General features: G+C 43.0%; 1 protein-coding gene across 2 annotated transcripts in view; it reads left to right on the top strand.

Moving 5' to 3' along the window:
- The window catches only part of NCOA2 (nuclear receptor coactivator 2), a 271,096-nt gene that overhangs the window by 209,128 nt on the left and 41,661 nt on the right, over positions 1–20,307 (top strand). For both annotated transcript variants that reach the window (XM_065895247.1, XM_065895246.1), the window contains exons 5-11: positions 1,820–1,923; positions 5,971–6,148; positions 8,746–8,934; positions 11,286–11,387; positions 11,680–11,823; positions 15,487–15,634; positions 17,470–18,739. In XM_065895247.1, the coding sequence (XP_065751319.1) occupies positions 1,820–1,923; positions 5,971–6,148; positions 8,746–8,934; positions 11,286–11,387; positions 11,680–11,823; positions 15,487–15,634; positions 17,470–18,739 (2,135 nt within the window). The remainder of the gene's footprint in view (positions 1–1,819; positions 1,924–5,970; positions 6,149–8,745; positions 8,935–11,285; positions 11,388–11,679; positions 11,824–15,486; positions 15,635–17,469; positions 18,740–20,307) is intronic.

Raw genomic sequence — 20,307 nt, 5'->3', positions numbered from 1 at the left:
AGATCTAAGCAGGTGAATCAGGAACGTCGCAGAGTCATTGAGAAAACAGATACTCTCTGCTTCTAAATTCTGCATTTGGAACTAAGTAAGGGAGAGCTAATAAATGACATATATACACTACTATGCATAAAATAGATAGCTAATGAGAATGTACTGCATAGCGCAGGGAACTCTACTCAGTGCTCTGTGGTGACCTAAAAGGGAAGGAAATCCAAAAAAGAGGGGATATATGTATACTTACAGCTGATTCACTTTGCTGTACAGCAGAAACTAACACAACATTGTAAAGCAACTATACTCCAATTTAAAAAAAAACAGACAGATAGGGGGACTTCCCTGGTGGTCCAGCAGTTAAGACTTCGCGCTCCCAATGAAGGGGGCCCAGGTTCGATCCCTGGTCAGGGAACTAGATCCCGCATGCCGCAGCTAAGACCCAGAGCAGCTAAATAAATAAATAAATAATTTTTTTAAATAAAAATGAATTTTAAAAATTAAAAAAAGATTTTTTAAAAAAAGACAGCTATGCTAGTAGTAAGTTACATCTGTAAACTCCTTTCTGGTTTTTAAAGTGTGTTTTACATATCATCCCATTTACTCCTGTCACAGGCCGTGATGCGAGAAGGCAGGTACTAAGGCCTTAAAAAGTTGAAATGACGTGCTCTGACTTGTACTAAGTGGCTGAGCTTAGACTTGAACTACACAGGCCTTCTTCCCTTTTCCACTGGTAAATATGCATGTGGACGTTTTCCATCAGGGAGCGGCAAGATTCGGAGGGCCTGTGTAATTCCTAACTACTTTCTAGGTTCCCAGGTACAAATTAAACGTTACAGGTTTTCAAAATACTGTGTAAAATCTTCTGTTATGAAGAAAAAGGAAGCCGAGTCTACTAAGTTCATGAAAGCAAGTTGACTCTGAGTACTAAATTGATTTACAGTTTTCTTTACTTGCATTTAATTACAGTGATAACATGCAGTGTAAACAAGGATATAATTTATTCAGGACAAATAACTGACACATTGTTTTGTGTCATTTCCTAGCAAGTTGTTGGGATGTATCTGTTGTGCCTTAAACTTTTCTTGGTGTTCTTGAAATAACCCGTTTGCATATATATATTGATGACTGTGCATCTGTTTCCTCCGTGAGACTTTTCCGTGATGGAATGTCTTCCCAGGCCTCGTGGGGAGACGTTTTAGTCCACACCTCTGGACTAGGTAGAAGGGCATCCGTTGAAATTCTCCGAGTGCTTGATAGGGTGCCGCTTTCTCTGCCTTACCTCGTCAAGCACCTTCCACCAGACAGGGGCCAGTCTTCCTGGTTACTTTAAATGTGAAGGCGACAAGAGGTGGGACAGTACGAGAGCCAGGGGAGTGTCACGTGGGAAGAGCCACGGTGGTCAGGACGCGTTTTTATTCCTTCTTCAAATGCATCTTTGATTTCTTTCCCGAAGCCTGAACAACAGTCCCCGGGTCGTCCCAGCTCGGGGGATCTCTGCAGGCGGCACTAACTGTGCTGCAGTATAGCGCAGTTTTGCAATCTAGAAAAAAAATGCTTGTCAGGGACTGGCATGAAACCCCTAAACTCATTTTATCGGCAGCATGAAAGGAGCTGAGCCACAGGTTCTGGAGGGGAAAAGTTAATGTTCCGGCTCCGGCTTCCAGCAGTTTCTCCTGTGCAGTGGTGGTGGGGATGTACTCTAACTTTTTTATAGCTGGCTCTGACCCCACTGGAGATTTTTGAAATCATTACAATAAAAATGTTTCTGTGTCACTCTGTCCTTGAAATAGCACTGCCGTTGAATTCACACTTGTGTTTGTTGCAGAGAAAGCAGCAGCCGCCAACATAGATGAAGTGCAGAAGTCAGACGTGTCATCCACCGGGCAGGGTGTCATCGACAAGGATGCACTAGGGCCTATGATGCTTGAGGTAGTGCACCCTCGTTTTGGTTCTGTATTTTACAATGTTGTTTATCCATTATCCCGTTTAATTTTCAAGTGAATGTAATTTAAGGAGAATCCACACTTAATTTTCACTCTTAAAGTCGAAGTACTGCTGACCTCTTGAGCTTCCTATTAATACTATGTATCTAGTTTTACTCCAGATTCCAGGTTATGTATGTTTCAAATTGATAACACAGAATTAAATTAAGTGGATTAGAATACAAATTTGACCAACTTTAACTGTCAGTTGAGCATTCATTTTGGAAAACCATGTTCACAAGTCCTGTTAAATTCTGTGATATTGTTGTGGTTTGAAACGTTCCCAGAATTCTTAGATTTTCATATATGCATGTACATATGCCTATATATACAGGTTAAAGTTTGAGGACCAAAAGGAGGTTTACTTGGGACTTCCCCGGCAGTCCACTGGTTAAGACTCGGTGCTTCCACTGCAGGGGACACAGGTTCCATCCCTGGTCAGGGAACTAAGGTCCCGCGTGCCCCATGGTGCAGCCAAAGATTTTTTTAAAAAGGAGGTTTATGCTTTTTATTTATGTTACTTCAACTAGTTTATTGATTTCATAAAGACGAAAATTGAAGGAATAGGCAGAACTCGTAAGTGTAATGGTTTGTCGTAACTGCCTTTTCTTTATCAACTTTAGGAAGTTTTATGACCAGACTACTATCTAGAATTTGTAAAGTCCCGCTTTCTTATTTTACTAACCGGTACAGTATTAAACACCAAGTCCTTTGCTGTACCTCTTCCAGAATTAAAATTTAAGATGTAGGCTACGGTAAGATCAGGGAAAAAATGTCAGTGAATATATAACAAGAAGCAGAGGAGCCCTGAGACATAAATTATGTCAGTTCTCAGGATAATATACTGTGCTGATGATATGATGAGATTGAAAATTACCACATGGCCAGAAGCTCTGCAGCATTGCCACTGTAGAAGCACTTAACTTGCAGCAGCTGCACGTATATAAGAAATTAGGATTTTTAAAGCAGAGATAACCAATAATTGCCCCCTTTTTTTCGGTTGGTGCATAAGATGATTTTTATTTTTAGAAAATCTAATTCTGTGAAAATCTACCATATAATCGGAGGAGGGTGGGGGGACACAGAAGAAATGTAAAGCTTGTCTGACCCGGTCTTTGTATTTAGAAGTGACAGAATTCATTCCTTGGGTCGGACCTTGCTGGCCAAAAGACTTTAAATGACCCGACATTGGCCCTTGCGTATATCTCTTCTATCACTGGCTTGAAAACATTTAACAACAATTTTTAGAGAAAAAGCAAAAACACACTTAACCTGATTTTCCAGAATTCACAAGGCAGTGGAAGGCCAGAGAGTGCTACTTCCCACTTGGTTCTTAGAAGCAGATGAGAAAACTCTTAACTAGGTGGACTGTTTATTTAGAATTAGATGAAGGAACTAGAAACAAAATTCATTTGGAAATGATGGTAATCTAAATTTTTACCATTAGGAAATGCCCGTATATCTGTGCTTATTCCTTATATGGGGGAAAATTAAAGTAGGGTGGAAACTCTTGGGAAGATTTTTGAGGCTTCTAAAAAGAAATGCTTGCAGTAACCACAAGGCTATGACTCAAGCCTTTTGAGAGTAAGTTCACTAATTGCAGAAATGAGATTGCTAGATGTCAGTGGACCTTATCTCGTAAGATCAAATAAATCCACATTTTCACTGTTTCAAAATAGTCTTCTGAGAATTCAGTGCATTGAGCAAGCACCTGTTCAGCAGGACTTCAGTGCTAAATGTGTGAGAGGTAACACTTTGAATCTAGAGACTTAAGGTTTGAATTTGCATCTTTATCCCTGTTTGCATGTAATAATCTAAACGGAGAAAACTTGTCCTCGTTGAGCCGTTCTAGGCATAGATGCACACTCATGCTTACATCATGGCATAGTGGTTGCTAGGCAACAAAACCAAATGTCAGCTTTTTTCATCAGAGCATATCATAGTGAGCTTTAAAAAAACAAACAGTTTTATAAGATGAAAGAATTTCATCTTTCAGTTATATTATGCCACAGTCAGTCTTTTTAGCATGGTACAAAGCAGCAGGAAACTACATGCACTTCCAAAAGTGAACAGTAGGTAATATAATTATGACAATCCCTGTTGAATGTGTATTTAAGCAGTGAGTTTAAAAGGACATTTGGTATATAACTAATCAACTGACTTCCTGTCCTACACACACACACACACACACACACACACACACACCGGTTCATACACACGCTCACACACGCACACACACACACAAGGTTTCCAACAGTTGATGCCAGCCTATCGTGGAAGGCTGTTTACACATAGTCTTGCTTTGCCCTGCATATTGTTTATACCATTGGGAAAACCTGACTGAACATTTAAGAAAAACTTAAAACCAAATGGTGTTTTTTTTAAATATATATTTTTAAGAGCTTTTCATTGGTGCCTTATGGTCAGTTCTAATTTGAGAGAGCGCTTAGTTTTGTCATGAAAATAGAATTAAAGATGGAATATATTCAAAGAAAGCTCACAAAATAGGAGCCTGCTAAATAATAACTTAAGGAAAAAACAAACTAGAGGAAAAGTAAACACTTTATGTCCCATTCATACACTTCGTTATACTGGTGTGCCCATGTAACATTCGTGTTAAAATAGTAGTAAATGCACAGCATGAAGAAACTGGCATGCACTGTGTGGTCCACGTGGTCCTGGTCCAAGCACTGCCTGATCAGCAACAAGCCTTTTCTGGTCCTGATCACTCCCCTGATCCATGAAACAGCTCTGACAAGTGAGGATCGAAAAGAAAAAGGAGGAGGAACCAAGAGAAACTCACTGAGCTCCTGGCCTTTGCATCACCCAGGCGACCATGATAGGAAGATGGGCTGGGTAAATACTGGAGAACACTGTGCTGAGTGGTAGTTGAAAGCATGGGCTTTGGAGTCACATCCACCTGGATTTGCAACCCAGCTGACTAGTTGCAAGAGCTTGGGCGAATCCCTTAACCTCTTTGAGTCTCAGTTTTTTTCCTCCTCTGTGAATTGGAAAAGGGAAAACATTCCTTCCAGAATTGTAAATCTTAAAGCGACACTGTGTGTTTAAGGCTCAGTAAACACGTCTGTATCTATTATTATCCTCTTTATTTCCTGAAATGATCCTAGGTCCTTCACCTCCTTCCCTAATCTGTTTTGGAATGACAGCAAAGTGAGCTATGCACCCATCACAGGAAAAGTGCTACTGCTATCTGGGTGATTTAGGAGCCTGCATCTTGACAACTTGGAGAACAAGTAATAGAGCCAGGCGTGATTAGTTAACTTTCCAGTCCTCACTGTTAGAAACCTAAACCTCAAGGCCCTGTGTAGTCTCAGGGCAGTGCCGGCTGTATCTCAGCCTGAGGTCCCTAGGAAGACTAGTTTGTCACATCAGACACACACCTCCCAGACCCTTTCCCCATTTACACCAAACAATAAAGGATTGGCGTTCCTTAAAAGGTCTCAGATCACCTTCGATTCTTTTCGCTCAAGCCTTGGAAGCTTTAAAGGTAGTAAAATTTTGATTTTTTTCCTTGGCGCTTATCCTTAAACTGAGGGAAAATTATTAATGACCTCTCCTTCCCATTGTATTCCATGAGGAACTGTACAAAAAAATGACTCCGTATTGGATCACTAGCAGAAAAGTAGTTCTCGGCCCTATGGAGTACATCAGTCTCATTTGGAAAATGCAGATAAATGCCTGTATACTTTTACGTGGCAGTAGTTATCTCCTGATTAATTAACAAAGTGAGTGTTTGTCATTTAGTTTGTGACAAGAAACCCTGATGTAGGCTCTCTCCCACTTACTAAGATGGACTCATTTCAGCAAGAGAAAATGTGTTAGTTGTTTCTGAATGATAGGAGTGGAGCAAGAGAGATCACTCTTCTCCCCACACGTGAATTATGTCTCCCTTAAAGGGGCCGCTCCCTTCCTAGCAGTCGGATGTGATTTTATGCTGCCTCCTTTCTAACATAATTTGTGCCTCTTCCCTTAGGCCCTTGATGGGTTCTTCTTTGTAGTGAACCTGGAAGGCAACGTTGTGTTTGTTTCAGAGAATGTGACACAGTACCTAAGGTATAACCAGGAAGAGCTGATGAACAAAAGCGTATATAGCATCCTGCATGTTGGGGACCACACTGAATTCGTCAAAAACCTGCTGCCAAAGTCCATAGGTAAATGAGTGTCTTCTGGGTCTCTCCTCAGCCCCTGCCCACATGCACAGTGTCTTGGCTAGAGGGCAGAAAACAGAACTGTATTCTGTCCGCTGGGGATAAGAGTAACTGGCTAATTTTTTAGGGATGCTTGTGTTAACTGTGTAAGCTTCGAGGTCATGCAGAAAAGGACATCTGTAGATACTGGTCTTGAATGAATGATCGTTTTGACCCTATATTTCAAGTAAGTAAAAATAATGCGGATGGAGAGTAGGCACATGGCAACTGTTTTCATGGGATTTATTTGGTTGTTTTTTAAGAAGCTGCCGATTGCCTCCCACCCAATCCAGTGCCTGTAGGCTCTGCTTTGTCCTTTTCTTCCGTGACAACCTAAGACGCAGAAGGTCACGAGGAGCTTGAGATTCAGTTTATTTTGAGTCCTGCTGGTGAAGGGTATGATGTGGGTGTATACGACATTCTAAAAATAAAATGCTGAGGAACAAGTGGCGTGTGGAGGTTCGAATGCTCCCAGCCTCGGAGCCCGAAATGGGCTCTGGGGCTTCACAGACTCCCCAGTGGCTCTGCAGGTGGCAAGGCGCCCCCCCCCCCGCCCCCGCACCGCCCCTCCACACCGCTCCCTGCTTCCTCTTCCTGTCTTCCTCATCTCGACCTGGAGATGCTATCCGAGAGTGTCCGTGATTCCGAAGGGCCATACTTTAAAGCAGGTGATTCACAGCATGGGCCCACCTCAGTGGCTGCTCTGGAGCATTGCTGTTCCCACTTACTAGGTGGCTCTTTTTTTATATTCTCACTTTAGCTGATGATGCTGAGAACGTCTTCATGGGTAAAAAGAAGTGCATATTTTAGTAGAGAATAAGGTCAAGTCCTGAGTTAGCAAGTATTTCTGTTCCTTTTCTTAAACCTGTTTATGCTGGCTGGTCTCATTGTTACCACGGTAAATAGGAAAAGGTCCTTTCACATTTCATTGTGGCTAGCTTTTCTTTAATAGCACAACCCTTTGTTCAAAGTGACTGCAACAGTAATACAAAGTCTATGACTGCTCGTGTGAGGTCCTTCCATTATATTCTCTAGTAAATGAACAAGAAAATGGGATGTCTTATTTCAAGTAACTAGTATTTTCAAATCTCTTCAGTAATTTTATGACTTCCTCAGAAGACCTATACTTATTAGTTCACTATTATTAATTCACTTGTCTAAAGAGCTCTTTGCCTTACTTTATATTGTACTTTTTTATACTTTCAAATTACGTATTAACCTGAGTTAGTAAGAACTTTTTTCTTTGATTACTCTATGTGGTCTTCATTATGTAAATAAGCTTTTAAGAATGCTGATGGTAAAATACACTTCTCAAATGTCTGTATAAAGCTAGCTATGGTTCCTCCTTGTAAAACAGTCTCCTGTAGTTCACTTGATATTTCCTTTTTCTCTCTAGGGTTTGTTTCCTTCTTTCTGCCTCTACAGCCCAGTGCTTGTGGGGTTAGCATTGTGTTCACCTAGGTGTCCTTTTAAGCGTTTTCTAACTAGTGACTTTTTGAGAGTGCATTTGCTTGTCTTAATGACTGGCCCTTTTTTCTGATTCCCCTCTTTCATCGTCCTGCTGGTCCTAATATCTTTTATTTTTATTTTTTTTCTAATATCTTTTAGGTAAAACACAAGCGGCAGTAAAGAAAAGGGCACCAAAGTGAGAAGTAGGGTCGGTTCTGACTCCAGCTCTTCTAGAAGCTGAATATTTCTTTGCACATCAGTTTTCTCGCCTGTAGATGAGGAAGCTGATCTGGTGATCTGTAAACACCCTTAAATTCTCAAAATCAGTCATTATTTTATTTCTCTCTTTGATTTCTCTAATGCATCTCCCCACCCCCAAAAAAAGAGGGCTTTCTTCTCTTTCATCTTTTTCTTGAATTAATATATATGTTTCTAAGTATTGATACTAAAATAGAAGACATGTGAAGTAGTATTTCATTGAAAAGAAATAAATGACGTTAGCAGTGTATCCTCAAGATCATCTCCGTCTTATGAAGAAATATGCATGAAGCAAAAAAAAAAAAAAAAAAAAACTACAGCCAAGTTACAGAATATACAGTAAAATTTCAGTTAAGTTTTAGGAAAGAAAGGTCAGTAAGAAGAGGCAGTGTGGGATGCCTAGAGCAGTTGGTTAAGTACCTAAAGGATCTCAGCCTTAGAGCAGGAGTACATGTGGATGGGAGACATAGAGGCAGCCTGACCTTTTAGACAGGGTAGCAGGTGCAAAGATATCCACGTGGGACTGGGTATGGAAGGTGATGGTGCGGAGGCTTGTGCTGGGCAACATGAAAGATCTGGTTAGATGGGTAAGAGGGGGCTGGTCAGTAATCAGGGCCTGCACTTGAAGGGGAAAAGTCATGGTGAAGAGTGAGAAGTGTGTAAAAGACATTTGAAATTCCCAAGAATTAACCCAATAATTTTTCCCCTTTAGATTTTGAAATTACTTAGAAAAGTATAAGCACTATATGAAAGTAAGATAACCATATGTTTCCTACATCGTTTTGATAATTAGGCAGAAGCCAGTCTGACGCTAGTTTCTTTACACTGTCGGGTTGCTTTTGCCTTTTGCTCAGTGAACGGGGGAGCTTGGTCTGGCGAACCTCCCAGGCGGAACAGCCATACTTTCAATTGTCGGATGCTGGTAAAACCTTTACCTGATTCAGAAGAGGAAGGTCATGAAAACCAGGAAGCACATCAGAAATATGAAACTATGCAGTGCTTTGCTGTCTCTCAACCAAAGTCCATCAAAGAAGAAGGAGAAGGTAGGGGCCACATCTCTGGGATATGTTACATCATGTATTCCTGTGCTATTTCTTTCACACTTAATAATCTGAAATTAGAGGCCACACAAAGAAAAATGTAGAGGCAGTTTCTTTGTTCTTTTCACCTACTTAATAACTGAATTTATCACAAAAATTGTGAACTCTTTAAAACAGCACGATCCAGTAGAATTTGCTGTGATGATGGCAGTGTTATGTGTCTTCAGTGTCCAACACAGCCGCCACTAGTTACATGTGGCTACTGAGCATTTGAAATATCAGTAATGCAGTTGGGGACCAAATTGTCTATTCTATTAAGTTTTCATTTAAATAGCCCCATGTGGCCAGTAGCTACCCTGCTGGCGCACGTCCACTAGTGTTGAACCTCTCGGGGATCCTAGGCCCCTCTGAATGTCTACAGCAAGCTCCGAGCCACGCCCTAGAAAAACACGCATGGTACAAATAACATCTTTCGTATACTTCCAAGGGATGAATGGATTTCATATGGTTTGTCTATGGATGCTGCGTCCAGGATAGGAGAGGATGGAGACGGGAGTGGGGATTGGGAGAAGGGTTCCAAACTGTAAGCTCATAGGCTCTTCCCTTTCAAGAGATGCTGGTGTAGTGTCCACCCGCTACGCCCTCCGAGCAAGCCACTCCACACCGCTGAGTGTCACTGTCTGTGGCATGGGACAATGCTGAAGAGCGCGTTCTGCGTGTGTAGCAGAAGGGGAAGAGCCGAGAACCATCAGTCAGTGGAAACACTGTGGGCTTTGTAATCAGGCAGGCCAGCCCCTAAATCAGCCGCTTGCCAGCTCTGACTCTGGGCAGCCTTCTCGACCTCTGAACATCCGTGCACTCCCTTAACCAGTGAAGTCAATAATTCCAGTATCACAGCGTAATAAGGATTAAGTGAACATGCCTGAACCATGGTTGGCATTCAATACTAGATATTTAATCCTCTTTTAAAAAAATATGTAAGTAATTTTTAATTTAAATGTTGTTGGAAAGGAGGTTAATAGAGCTGTCACAGATGATACATAGTTTTCAAAATGAAATTTTTACATAGATACGGAATGTCAAGCGATTTTATTCTCCTGTATGCAACAGAGTGAGTGTTGCTAACACATCCATCTGTGATAATATTCTAAAGACGTATTCTACAGCTGAGCTGACTTATAATTTTGTGCCATATATTTATTTAAACATCTTCGTACATTTAAAATCTGATTCCGAATGTTTCCACAGTGTAGCGTAAGAGTAGGGTTTCTGAGGCATGGCGCGCTCACGTTCAAATCCTGGCTTCCCCAAAGTTTTGTGTGATGTTGGGCAAGTTACTGAAACTCCGTGCTTTGGATTCTCCTCTGTTAAATGGAGATAAAGCTAGTAACTGCCTCCGAGTTGTTAAGAGGATTAGATGAATCAGGAGCCTGTAAAGCAGCTGGAAGGGTGTCTGTCTCATAGTAAGTGCTCAAAAATTCAGCTTTTATTAATGTTGAGGACAAGGATTACATTTATTTTTGTGATACTCACTATTACTGGATATATTTAAAGAACTTCTTTCCCGAATTTAAAGGTGAACAATCATAAATCAGCGGCATAAGATATGAAGAGACTTTTTAAATCGACCTTTTCCCCAGCATGTTTGAAGTTGAAAGGGCTTGCAGTGTGCTCTGCATGTTACAAGATAAAACACATCCTCCCTGTTCTCCAGAAGTGAACACAGATACATAAAACAGTTGAAGTGGGGTAAGGAATAAATGCTTAGAGCTGTGTGAGAACCTAGCCGTGGCCCGGACTCTGAACTTGGCACACACTGCGTTTTCTAGGATTTGTTCTCCGAATCTGAGTCTAGACGCTGTTTGTATACTTCGTTTTAAATTGCATATTGCCATTGTAGGAGCGTTGACATGGTTGGGTAGCAGGTATATCTAGTTTTCCTGTGTCTTGGTGAACCTAGAGCTCAAGGAGCAGGCCCTTGACAGAGTATCAGCGTTTAGTTTTCATCATTTGTGTGCTTCCCTTATGCATTCAGCTGGCTGCTACTATCAGCCAGTTAATAAGAAAGGCTTCCATTCTTTTCCACCACTGGGGACATGGTTGCAGGTGGTGGACTCTAGTGTGGTGGATGTGCTTTTATCACGTGTGTCGTGTGGCTTCAGCGGTTTATCCTCAGCCCCCCGAGCCCAGCCGCCCCCAGCTGCTTCCCACTTCAGGGGAGGAGCGGAGGTACATAGTGTTTCGTCGCTCTCTCCCTTATTGATCTACAAGGTTGTGCTGTCAGAAATGCATTTGATCTTGTCTGAAACACTAAAAAAGCCTGATTCGATAACCATCAATGTATGTGATTGAAGATTTGCAGTCCTGCCTGATTTGTGTGGCCAGAAGAGTCCCCATGAAGGAGAGACCAGTTCTTCCCTCATCAGAAAGTTTCACTACTCGCCAAGATCTCCAAGGTAAATTTTCTTGCCAAAGAAATCCTTCTAGAATACCTCCATGTTTGTAAATGCAAGGAACGGGTCTAGAAAATGATGAAGAAGCTGGTAGTAGTGGCTGCTGCTGGGGCAGAAGCGTGGAGGAGCTGGAGACGGGGGCAGCGGGGGGACACTTCTTTTCACTGTCTACCCTTTTGGTCCGTGCACTTGTGCTACCTATTCCAAATAAACAAATTTTTACCTTTTTAAGGTGTACTTATTTCTATAAAGAATAGATTAGTGCGTAGGTATAATGCTTGCTGTTATTTACTAGGCAAGATCACGTCCCTGGACACCAGCACCATGCGGGCAGCCATGAAGCCGGGCTGGGAGGACCTGGTGAGGAGGTGCATCCAGAAGTTCCACGCGCAGCACGAAGGGGAGTCTGTGTCTTATGCTAAGAGGCATCACCATGAAGGTAACCATCTCTAAATGGTACTTTTCTTGAAGTTCATCTTGCTAAATTCCTGCTTTTTTATGAGGGCTCTCTCGGAAACAGTGATTCCTGAATCCACCTCCGGGGACCTGGGTCTGGTGACTCTTTGGGTTCATACGTACTTGGCATCGTCTTGCCCAGAATTGTCGCCATCTGAAGGGAAATTGAATAGGAGAACCTGTAAGGCTAAGAGTGTGATGAAGTAAATTGAACTGGGCATGATGATCTCACAAAGACAGATGAAAGGAAAGGGAAAGAGATCATTGTCTCTGATGCTACGGCTTCTAGATGTGTAAAACAACGTACTGAGGTCCCCTCTAATAGCGAAAGAAATACCATCTGAATCATAAGGATGCTGTGGAAATAAGAGTGAAAGGAAATTTGCAGGAGCAGGTGAATTCCTGTTAGAGGCGACAGTGGGAGCCCAAGCCCTCCTTCCAGATGACGACCACTGAAGACCGCCCAGATGTTTCTCGAAAGAGATGAAGTGACTTGTCTGAGGTCGCACAGTTAGTTAATAGGACACCTGGAACTGAACCCAAGACTCAGCCCTCCTTGAGCACCTGCCCTTTGCCTGGCATTGTCCCTCGTTCCGTGAGCCCCTTGATTGCCACAGCCCACCTAGGAAGTGGGCGTTTGACTCTTGTGCTGTCAGTGGGGAGCTGACACAGGTGACATGGCCTCGGAAGCCTTCAATTAGAAAGTGTCAGCTCCTGGGACTTCCCTGGTGGCACAGTGGTTAAGACTCTGCAGTCCCAATGCAGGGGACCCGGGTTCGATCCCTGGTCAGGGAACTAGATCCCACATGCATGCCGCAACTAAGAGTTTGCATGCCACAACTAAGGAGCCCGTGTGCTGCAAATAAGGAGCCCGTGTGCCGCAACTAAGGAGCCCATGAGCCGCAACTAAGCAGCCCACCTGCCACAACTAAGACCCAGTGCAACCAAATAAGTAAATAATTTTTTTTTTTTTTTTTTTAAAGTGTCAGCTCCAGAGCTGGATCTGAGGCCTGTCCTGGCCATCACTTCACCACCACGCTGCTCCCATGGTTCTTTCTGTAGCATCACTTTTTCTCAAGTACATTCTGGGTTTTTGTTAAGTTGGTGAGAACAAAGAAAAATTCTTTTCTTTAGCAGGACTCCATGGGGGAGGGAGACACTTCTTTTTTTTTTTTCTGGTACGCGGGCCTCTCACTGTTGTGGCCTCTCCCGTTACGGAGCACAGGCTCTGGACGTGCAGGCTCAGCGGCCATGGCTCACGGGCCCAGCCGCTCTGCGGCATGTGGGATCTTCCCGGACCGGGGCAGGAACCCGTGTCCCCTGCATTGGCAGGCGGACTCCCAACCACTGCGCCACCAGGGAAGCCCAGGGAGAGACACTTTTTCCTTCTGGTCTTCTGACTCCCCTCTCGTGGACCCTGCATGTCCTGGCAGGGGCACTTGGTTATGGGCCTGGATTCTATGGGGGCCACGCTGCCTGTGAGGGACAGGGGCCCTATGCCTTATAACTCAGTTTGGCAAGTCGTCTGCATTTTTGCAGAAAGAATTTGTAACTCATTATTGAAAATCAAGTTTTAGTTGGTCATCTTCCATTTAACGTGCATCCATGACCTTGGCATTTACCAAGAGTGTTTGTATGTTTACACTTTATGCTTTTAAGATTGATTATGAAAAAGTACAAGTCATGGTAAATGACTTCTCTCTCCATTCCCTTATTTTTCCCTCATCTTATTCATCCTGTTTATCTTCTTCATCCTTATTTCTTAGAAATAAATAAGCACATAATCCAACAATTTGTGTCTTCCAGCATTTTTCTGTTAAGTGGGAAAGAGTAAGAGGAAATAAAGATGCTACATTTGACAGAAATCAATAAGTAACCTGCCATTTCACTAGATCTGGTTTAAAATAAAAAGAATAGTAACAAAGAATATGAAATCTCCATCAGCAGCCGTGTTCAGTGTCCTTGGGCCCTGAGTAGCAATGCCCCACATTTAATCCTGTGGCTTCATGATTCCTTAGAAAAGGGTTTACCCAGATGTACTAGGCACTGTGCTAGGTTTAAACAGATGGGACCCACTGCAAGGAAACGCTGCAGTGTATAAAATACATTTCATCCAAATGTGTGAAATAAGTCAGATTGAAGGTAATCATTTGCATTGAATAAAAGTCTGCTGGAAGGCTTTGTTTACATGGAGGAGCTTCCTGAATGCATTCAGGGGCTTGCTGACACAAATCTACTCAGCAGAGGTGTTTGATATAGACCAGATGGAGATGGAAAATCTTGAGGGATCACAGCCAAGGTCGGATAAAATTCTGAAATTATAAGCCATCGGAAATATGGGTCCTATTATAAAAATGGTATTTATGCCACCTTTTAGTGGCATACTTAGTGTACAAAGCAAGGTACGTGTATGTACAGTGATTCATTTCCAGTACTGCCACTTCAGAGTAATCATGCAGCAGTTGGTGGCAGAAGGTAATACCTAAATACTGCATGTCCCTAAATACCTGGAACTGCAGGGGTGTTCGTCAGGGAAATTGCTCAAAGTGAAATTTTACCAAAAAATCTGAATCCGCATTGTGTGTCAGCACCTACCTCTGTCTGTCTGACTGTCTGTCTGTCTGTCTCTCTTTCTCTCTCTGTCTCTCATGGTAATTTTGTGGAATGGTGAATGTGCTTGGCCGCTTTGGGACTAACTTAGCCCGCAAAATTTGTGCTGAGGATTATGTGGTAGAAAATGGTAGTCTTCTTAAAATGGTTTAGAAGGTAACTAAACTGTATGGCTCCTTTTTTTCTGAATTGAAGTGTTCTTTTTTAATATGCAGTATTTGACAGTTTTAAAATACAGTTGTTTTAAAGATAAATCTGAAATTTTAAGGGAAATTATTTTAACCTAGTGTTATATTTTCTGCTCTGGTCTTGAAAATGGAAACGCCTGACTCTTTATCCAGTCATTAAACCAATTCCATGTCACTAAGATTTGTACTTTTATTATTTCAGTTTTCTATTTAGCCTTTTTTTCTCTGAAAAGATTCCTGTGATTGTTTATCTTTTACTTTCTGTTATCCTGACCACAGAAATAATACTTCTTACACACCGAGAAACAGAATTGGGGAATAGTAGTGTGAGATAATGGAGTAAACAGTACGTAACTTCAAGATGAATATTCGGAGAATATATTCAATGGCATAAGTTTTACTGTAACATTTACTACTGTATTAGTTTGAAGAGAAATTAAAGGCAAATTGTACCCTGTAGAGGTATCATGTTTATGCATTGCATTGTTTCCTGACATTTTAGACAAATCATTGTAAAGCTTGTTTTGAGTTAATAAGTTGTTTACACTCTGTTTTGCCATGATACTGAAGATTTTAAAAAGAACGTAGTTTAAGGGTCCAAGCTTCATTTGTGGGGGGGGAGAAGAAACAGTATATTGAATTTATCGGTACTTTGAATGAAAGATAAACGTGCTTTTAAAAATGTATAATATTTCTAATGTCATGAAATATTACTTACAACTCTGTTTAACCTGCTGGTAGGAAAATAATACACTTAACGAAGTTTATTACTGTTACTATGTCTTGTCCGGCCCTCACCTTCTGATTTTGTTTCTAAATGTGCGTTCTGCTTCCTTGCTTGCCTGCAGTGCTGAGACAGGGATTGGCATTCAGTCAGATCTATCGTTTTTCCTTGTCCGACGGCACTCTCGTGGCTGCACAAACGAAGAGCAAGCTCATCCGTTCTCAGACTACTAACGAACCTCAGCTGGTGATATCTTTACATATGCTGCACAGGTAAGCCTTGTTCTGAGACACCACCTGCCCTTCCCAAGTCAGGAGGAAAGGTTCCAAAAGCAGGAAGTCATCCCAGAGCTTGTCAGGTTTGGTAGACATTTCTGTTGACCAAGCCCAGGCATGTAAAATATAAATTAAGTTAAAATTACATTGTTATTAACTGTTGGCTAAAAGACAACTCCCGATACTGAAATTCAAAGTAGGGCTACACTTTGAATTTTAGCCTTAATATTAGTGAATTTTATTTTATTTTATTTTATTTAGACCGTGCCACGTGGCTTGTGGGATCTTAGTTCCCCAACCAGGGATCGAACCTGGGCCCTCGGCAGTGAGACCGTAGAGTCCTAACCACTGGACTGCCAGGGAATTCCCAGTACTAGTGAATCTTAACACCCAGCTGGAAGGACATAGACTAGCACTCACTTTGCTCTGACATGACTGACTACCTGTTACATCAGAGAAGAAAATTGATCATTTCCCAGCAGTGACACATGCAGGGCAGGAATATAGAATGACTTCTGCTCCTGTGTGTTTAAATCTAAAACTTTCAAATATACATATACTTAGAAGGAATACTTTAGATTATTATTCTCAGGTGTAAATTAACTTTTTGACATTAGACTTTAAATTGAAGGGTAGTGAACATTTCCGTAAAAAATAAAAGAAAGGAAACTTGAATGTTGATTTTAAGGTAAGTGTCATAACCATATAGTTTCAGAGCACAAATTTAGAGAAATGATTGTATTTCAAGTTATGTAAATATTTACATGTGTGCTACGTAAAACTTTATGAGGTGCTATCAGCAGATATCTAAAGTTGCTCTGGAGTTCTCTTTTGTTACATTTCTCAATTATTTTCTTATTGCAAATAAAAAAATCAAGCAGCCCTGTTTGCCAACTGTTAATAAATCCGACCTCAAACTGAAACAATTTGAAAGTGATTACAGATGTGCCACATTTCACCCCCCTAACTGAAAGCTGGTGTTTGACAATTTGTGAAACCTGTTTTGTTTGGATTTGTGAACACGCTTGGTAACTCACAAGTGACTGCCAAGCTGTAAATTAAAGCTCATAGGGCTTGGAAAATCATCCAGCTCAGCAAACCTGCTTTGAGACCAGGAGCGGAGTAGGGTTGTCTGCGAGTTGGGGAATGAGCTCACAGACTCGGGACGATCTGCAGTTCCTTCCGTGTGGCTGAGAGGCTGTTGCTTTGCCTTCCAGGGGGACCCAGGCAGGGGATCTGTTAGACAGGTAATCTAATTCTAAACAGTTTTGGTAACTTTACTGGCTCTAAAACTTGCAGAGTTTCGAAGAGTTAGGGGCAAGTTTTTTTCCCTCTTAAGTTTACTCTTCATCTTGAGCCAAGTAGCACACATCAAGCTCCAGGCTCACAGATGGGTCTGTTGTTAGGAATTGTAATCTGGCAGATAATTGAAGGCAGCTATACTTGTTTGGGTCGTTTCTTTCAGACAGTACAAGCTCTCAGTTATTTGTGATAACGTACCGTTTAATGAGAAAGGTATGTTATGTAATTGGAAGCCTGCTAATGTCCTGTCTAGCACCTATGCTTTCACTATGGTAGTAGTCAAATTTAAACACAACTTCCTCTGTAGAACCACAGATGTCTTAATGAGTGGACTGAAAAACATCCCTCTTGGTCCAAAGCACTGCGTGTTCGTTCTTGCCCGTAATTGCAGATTGTTTCATCAAAGTATTATCCTTTCCTTCCGTGTCGTTCGTTCTTTTAAAGAAATGAGGCGACCTCATTTTCGAAAATTAATAACAACTTGCTCAGTATCTTCCCCTTTATCTTACATTTCTTTCCTCACCCTACAGAGAGCAGAATGTGTGTGTAATGAATCCGGATCTGACTGGACAAGCGATGGGAAAGCCATTGAATCCAATTAGCTCTAGCAGCCCTGCCCATCAGGCCATGTGCAGTGGGAACCCAGGTCAGGACATGACCCTAAGTAGCAATATAAATTTCCCCATGAACGGCCCAAAGGAACAAATGGGCATGCCCATGGGCAGGTTTGGTGGTTCCGGGGGAATGAACCACGTGTCGAGCATGCAGGCAACCACTCCTCAGGGTAGTAACTATGCACTCAAAATGAACAGCCCCTCACAAAGCAGCCCGGGCCTGAATCCAGGACAGCCCAGCTCCATGCTCTCACCGAGGCATCGCATGAGCCCTGGGGTGGCCGGAAGCCCTCGAATCCCCCCCAGTCAGTTTTCCCCCGCAGGAAGCTTGCATTCCCCCGTGGGAGTGTGCAGCAGCACAGGAAATAGCCATAGCTACACCAACAGTTCCCTCAACGCACTGCAGGCCCTCAGCGAGGGGCACGGGGTCTCACTGGGGTCGTCGCTGGCTTCACCGGACCTCAAAATGGGCAACTTGCAAAACTCCCCAGTGAATATGAATCCTCCCCCGCTCAGCAAGATGGGAAGCTTAGACTCCAAAGACTGTTTCGGACTTTACGGGGAGCCCTCGGAAGGTCCAGCCGGGCCAGCAGAGAGCAGCTGCCACCCGGGGGAGCAGAAGGATGCCGGCGAGGCCGGCCTGCCCCAGGCCGGGAGCGGCGAGAGGCCTGACGGGCAGGGCAGACTGCATGACGGCAAGGGGCAGACCAAACTCCTGCAGCTGCTAACCACCAAATCCGACCAGATGGAGCCTTCGCCCTTGCCTGGCGCTCTGTCGGACACCAACAAGGACTCCACAGGCAGCTTGCCTGGCTCTGGGTCGACGCACGGAACCTCGCTCAAGGAGAAGCATAAGATTTTGCACAGACTCCTGCAGGACAGCAGTTCCCCCGTGGACTTGGCGAAGCTGACAGCGGAAGCCACGGGCAAAGAGCTGAACCAGGAGGCCAGCAGCACAGCTCCTGGGTCCGAGGTGACTATTAAGCAGGAGCCAGTGAGCCCCAAGAAGAAAGAGAATGCACTGCTTCGCTACCTGCTCGATAAGGATGATACTAAAGACATCAGCTTACCAGAAATCACCCCCAAACTGGAGCGACTGGACAGTAAGACAGACCCTGCCAGTAACACGAAATTAATCACTATGAAAGCCGAGAAGGAGGAGATGAGCTTTGAGCCCAGTGACCAGGTATGGTTTGTCATGTGTCCCCCCAAGTGTACTGATCCATAGCCATCAGGGATTTCTCCACAGGGGCCTTCTGAGACCTCAGGTGACTGGATAAAAACAAGTCTTCTCCTTTGTTCTTGCCTTGAAACAGAGTTAATTCTCACTGAGGCCGCGTGTTCCAAACACTCTGTCTAGCAAAGAGTGACGTCGCTATAGAGCTGACTTTTATCTTGTAAAGGGTCGAGTGGTGATATTTCAGGCTTTGCAGGCCTCACACTGTCTGCCACAGCTATTTAGTTCCACCCCTGGCTTGCAAACACAGCCCTAGACACTACACAGGAACAAACGAGCGTGCTGTGTTTCAGTCAAACTGATATTTGAATTTTATACAATTTTTGCGTGTCACAGGATCCTCTTCTTTTGATTTTTTTTTTCAATTATTAGAAAATGTAAGTCCATTCTTAGTGCATGGGCCATACAAAAACAGGTGGTGGGCAGGATCTAGCCCGCAGGCCAGCTGGGGTTTGCTGACCCCTGTTATTAGAACATACCTAAATTGGAGATAATCACGTCCTCAAAAGTGGGCTTTGTCAGGACAGACTTAATTAAATTATTTTTTACTCACCTTTCCCTTTTTAAGAGCAGAGTCTGACTGGTTTTCAGACCCAGTGAAGATCATTCTACCTCTCTTTATTCTCAGTCATGACTTCTGCTTAACGCTAAAGAATTTCTTAGACCATCGGCATAGAAAGTATTTAAGGGGAAATGGAGAGTAGAGGGGAGGTAAAGTTGGCCTTGATGTTGGTAGAGCGGAACCATCAAATATAAGTGCAAAACTGAAATAATAGGTTGCGTTATCTGTTGTTCTTACGTGAAAAATTAATTTCCTGAGAAAATCAAGGATAGCTAAAGTGATATTCAGAGTCATTCTTGATGAATCTCTGAGGTAGTGACATCACAGAGGGAAAATGCAAACTGTTTAAAATTTTCCTATTTAAAAAAAAAATGATTTATTGCTGACAATAATGACTTGGCATAAAGGGTTTTCTGGGGAATCAACGACCGGTGGGGTAAAGATCCAGGACTTCATGAACCATGCCATCCCTGAGCGCCGCCGTAAGTCGTGATGGGTTAAGAAGTGCAGAAGCTGCACAGGCCTCTCTACTGAAAATGGTTCACTGATATGGCCTTGAAACTTGTTTTACAAGTGGACATTTTAGGTGTCGCTGTCTTCAGGGGCAAGGTGTGCATGGGGAGACGAGAGAGGAGCACCCCTGGCCATCACCTTGGACCTCCCGGGTGGAGGCTGACCCAGCAGCAGCCCTGGGGTGGAGAGCACAGACTGGGGGCGGGTGCCGAGGCCAAGCACAGCCGGCCTCCTTCCAGGTCCTGAGCACGCAGCTTCCTGTCTGTCTTTCACTTTGATGTCTGGACAGCTGCTACCATTCCTTGTGCCCTTCGTGAGGGAAACAGCGTAATTGTGTAAACACCTTTGGTGAGGATGAATCCTTAAACTTAGGTGTTAGTCCTGAGTTCTCTACACCAGCTACTCTGTGATGCTGTAAGATCATTGCATGGGGGGACCCGGG

Source organism: Phocoena phocoena, chromosome 17, assembly GCF_963924675.1.
Source record: "Phocoena phocoena chromosome 17, mPhoPho1.1, whole genome shotgun sequence".
Lineage (NCBI taxonomy): Eukaryota > Metazoa > Chordata > Mammalia > Artiodactyla > Phocoenidae > Phocoena > Phocoena phocoena.
This window is presented reverse-complemented; position numbering and strand designations above follow the sequence as displayed.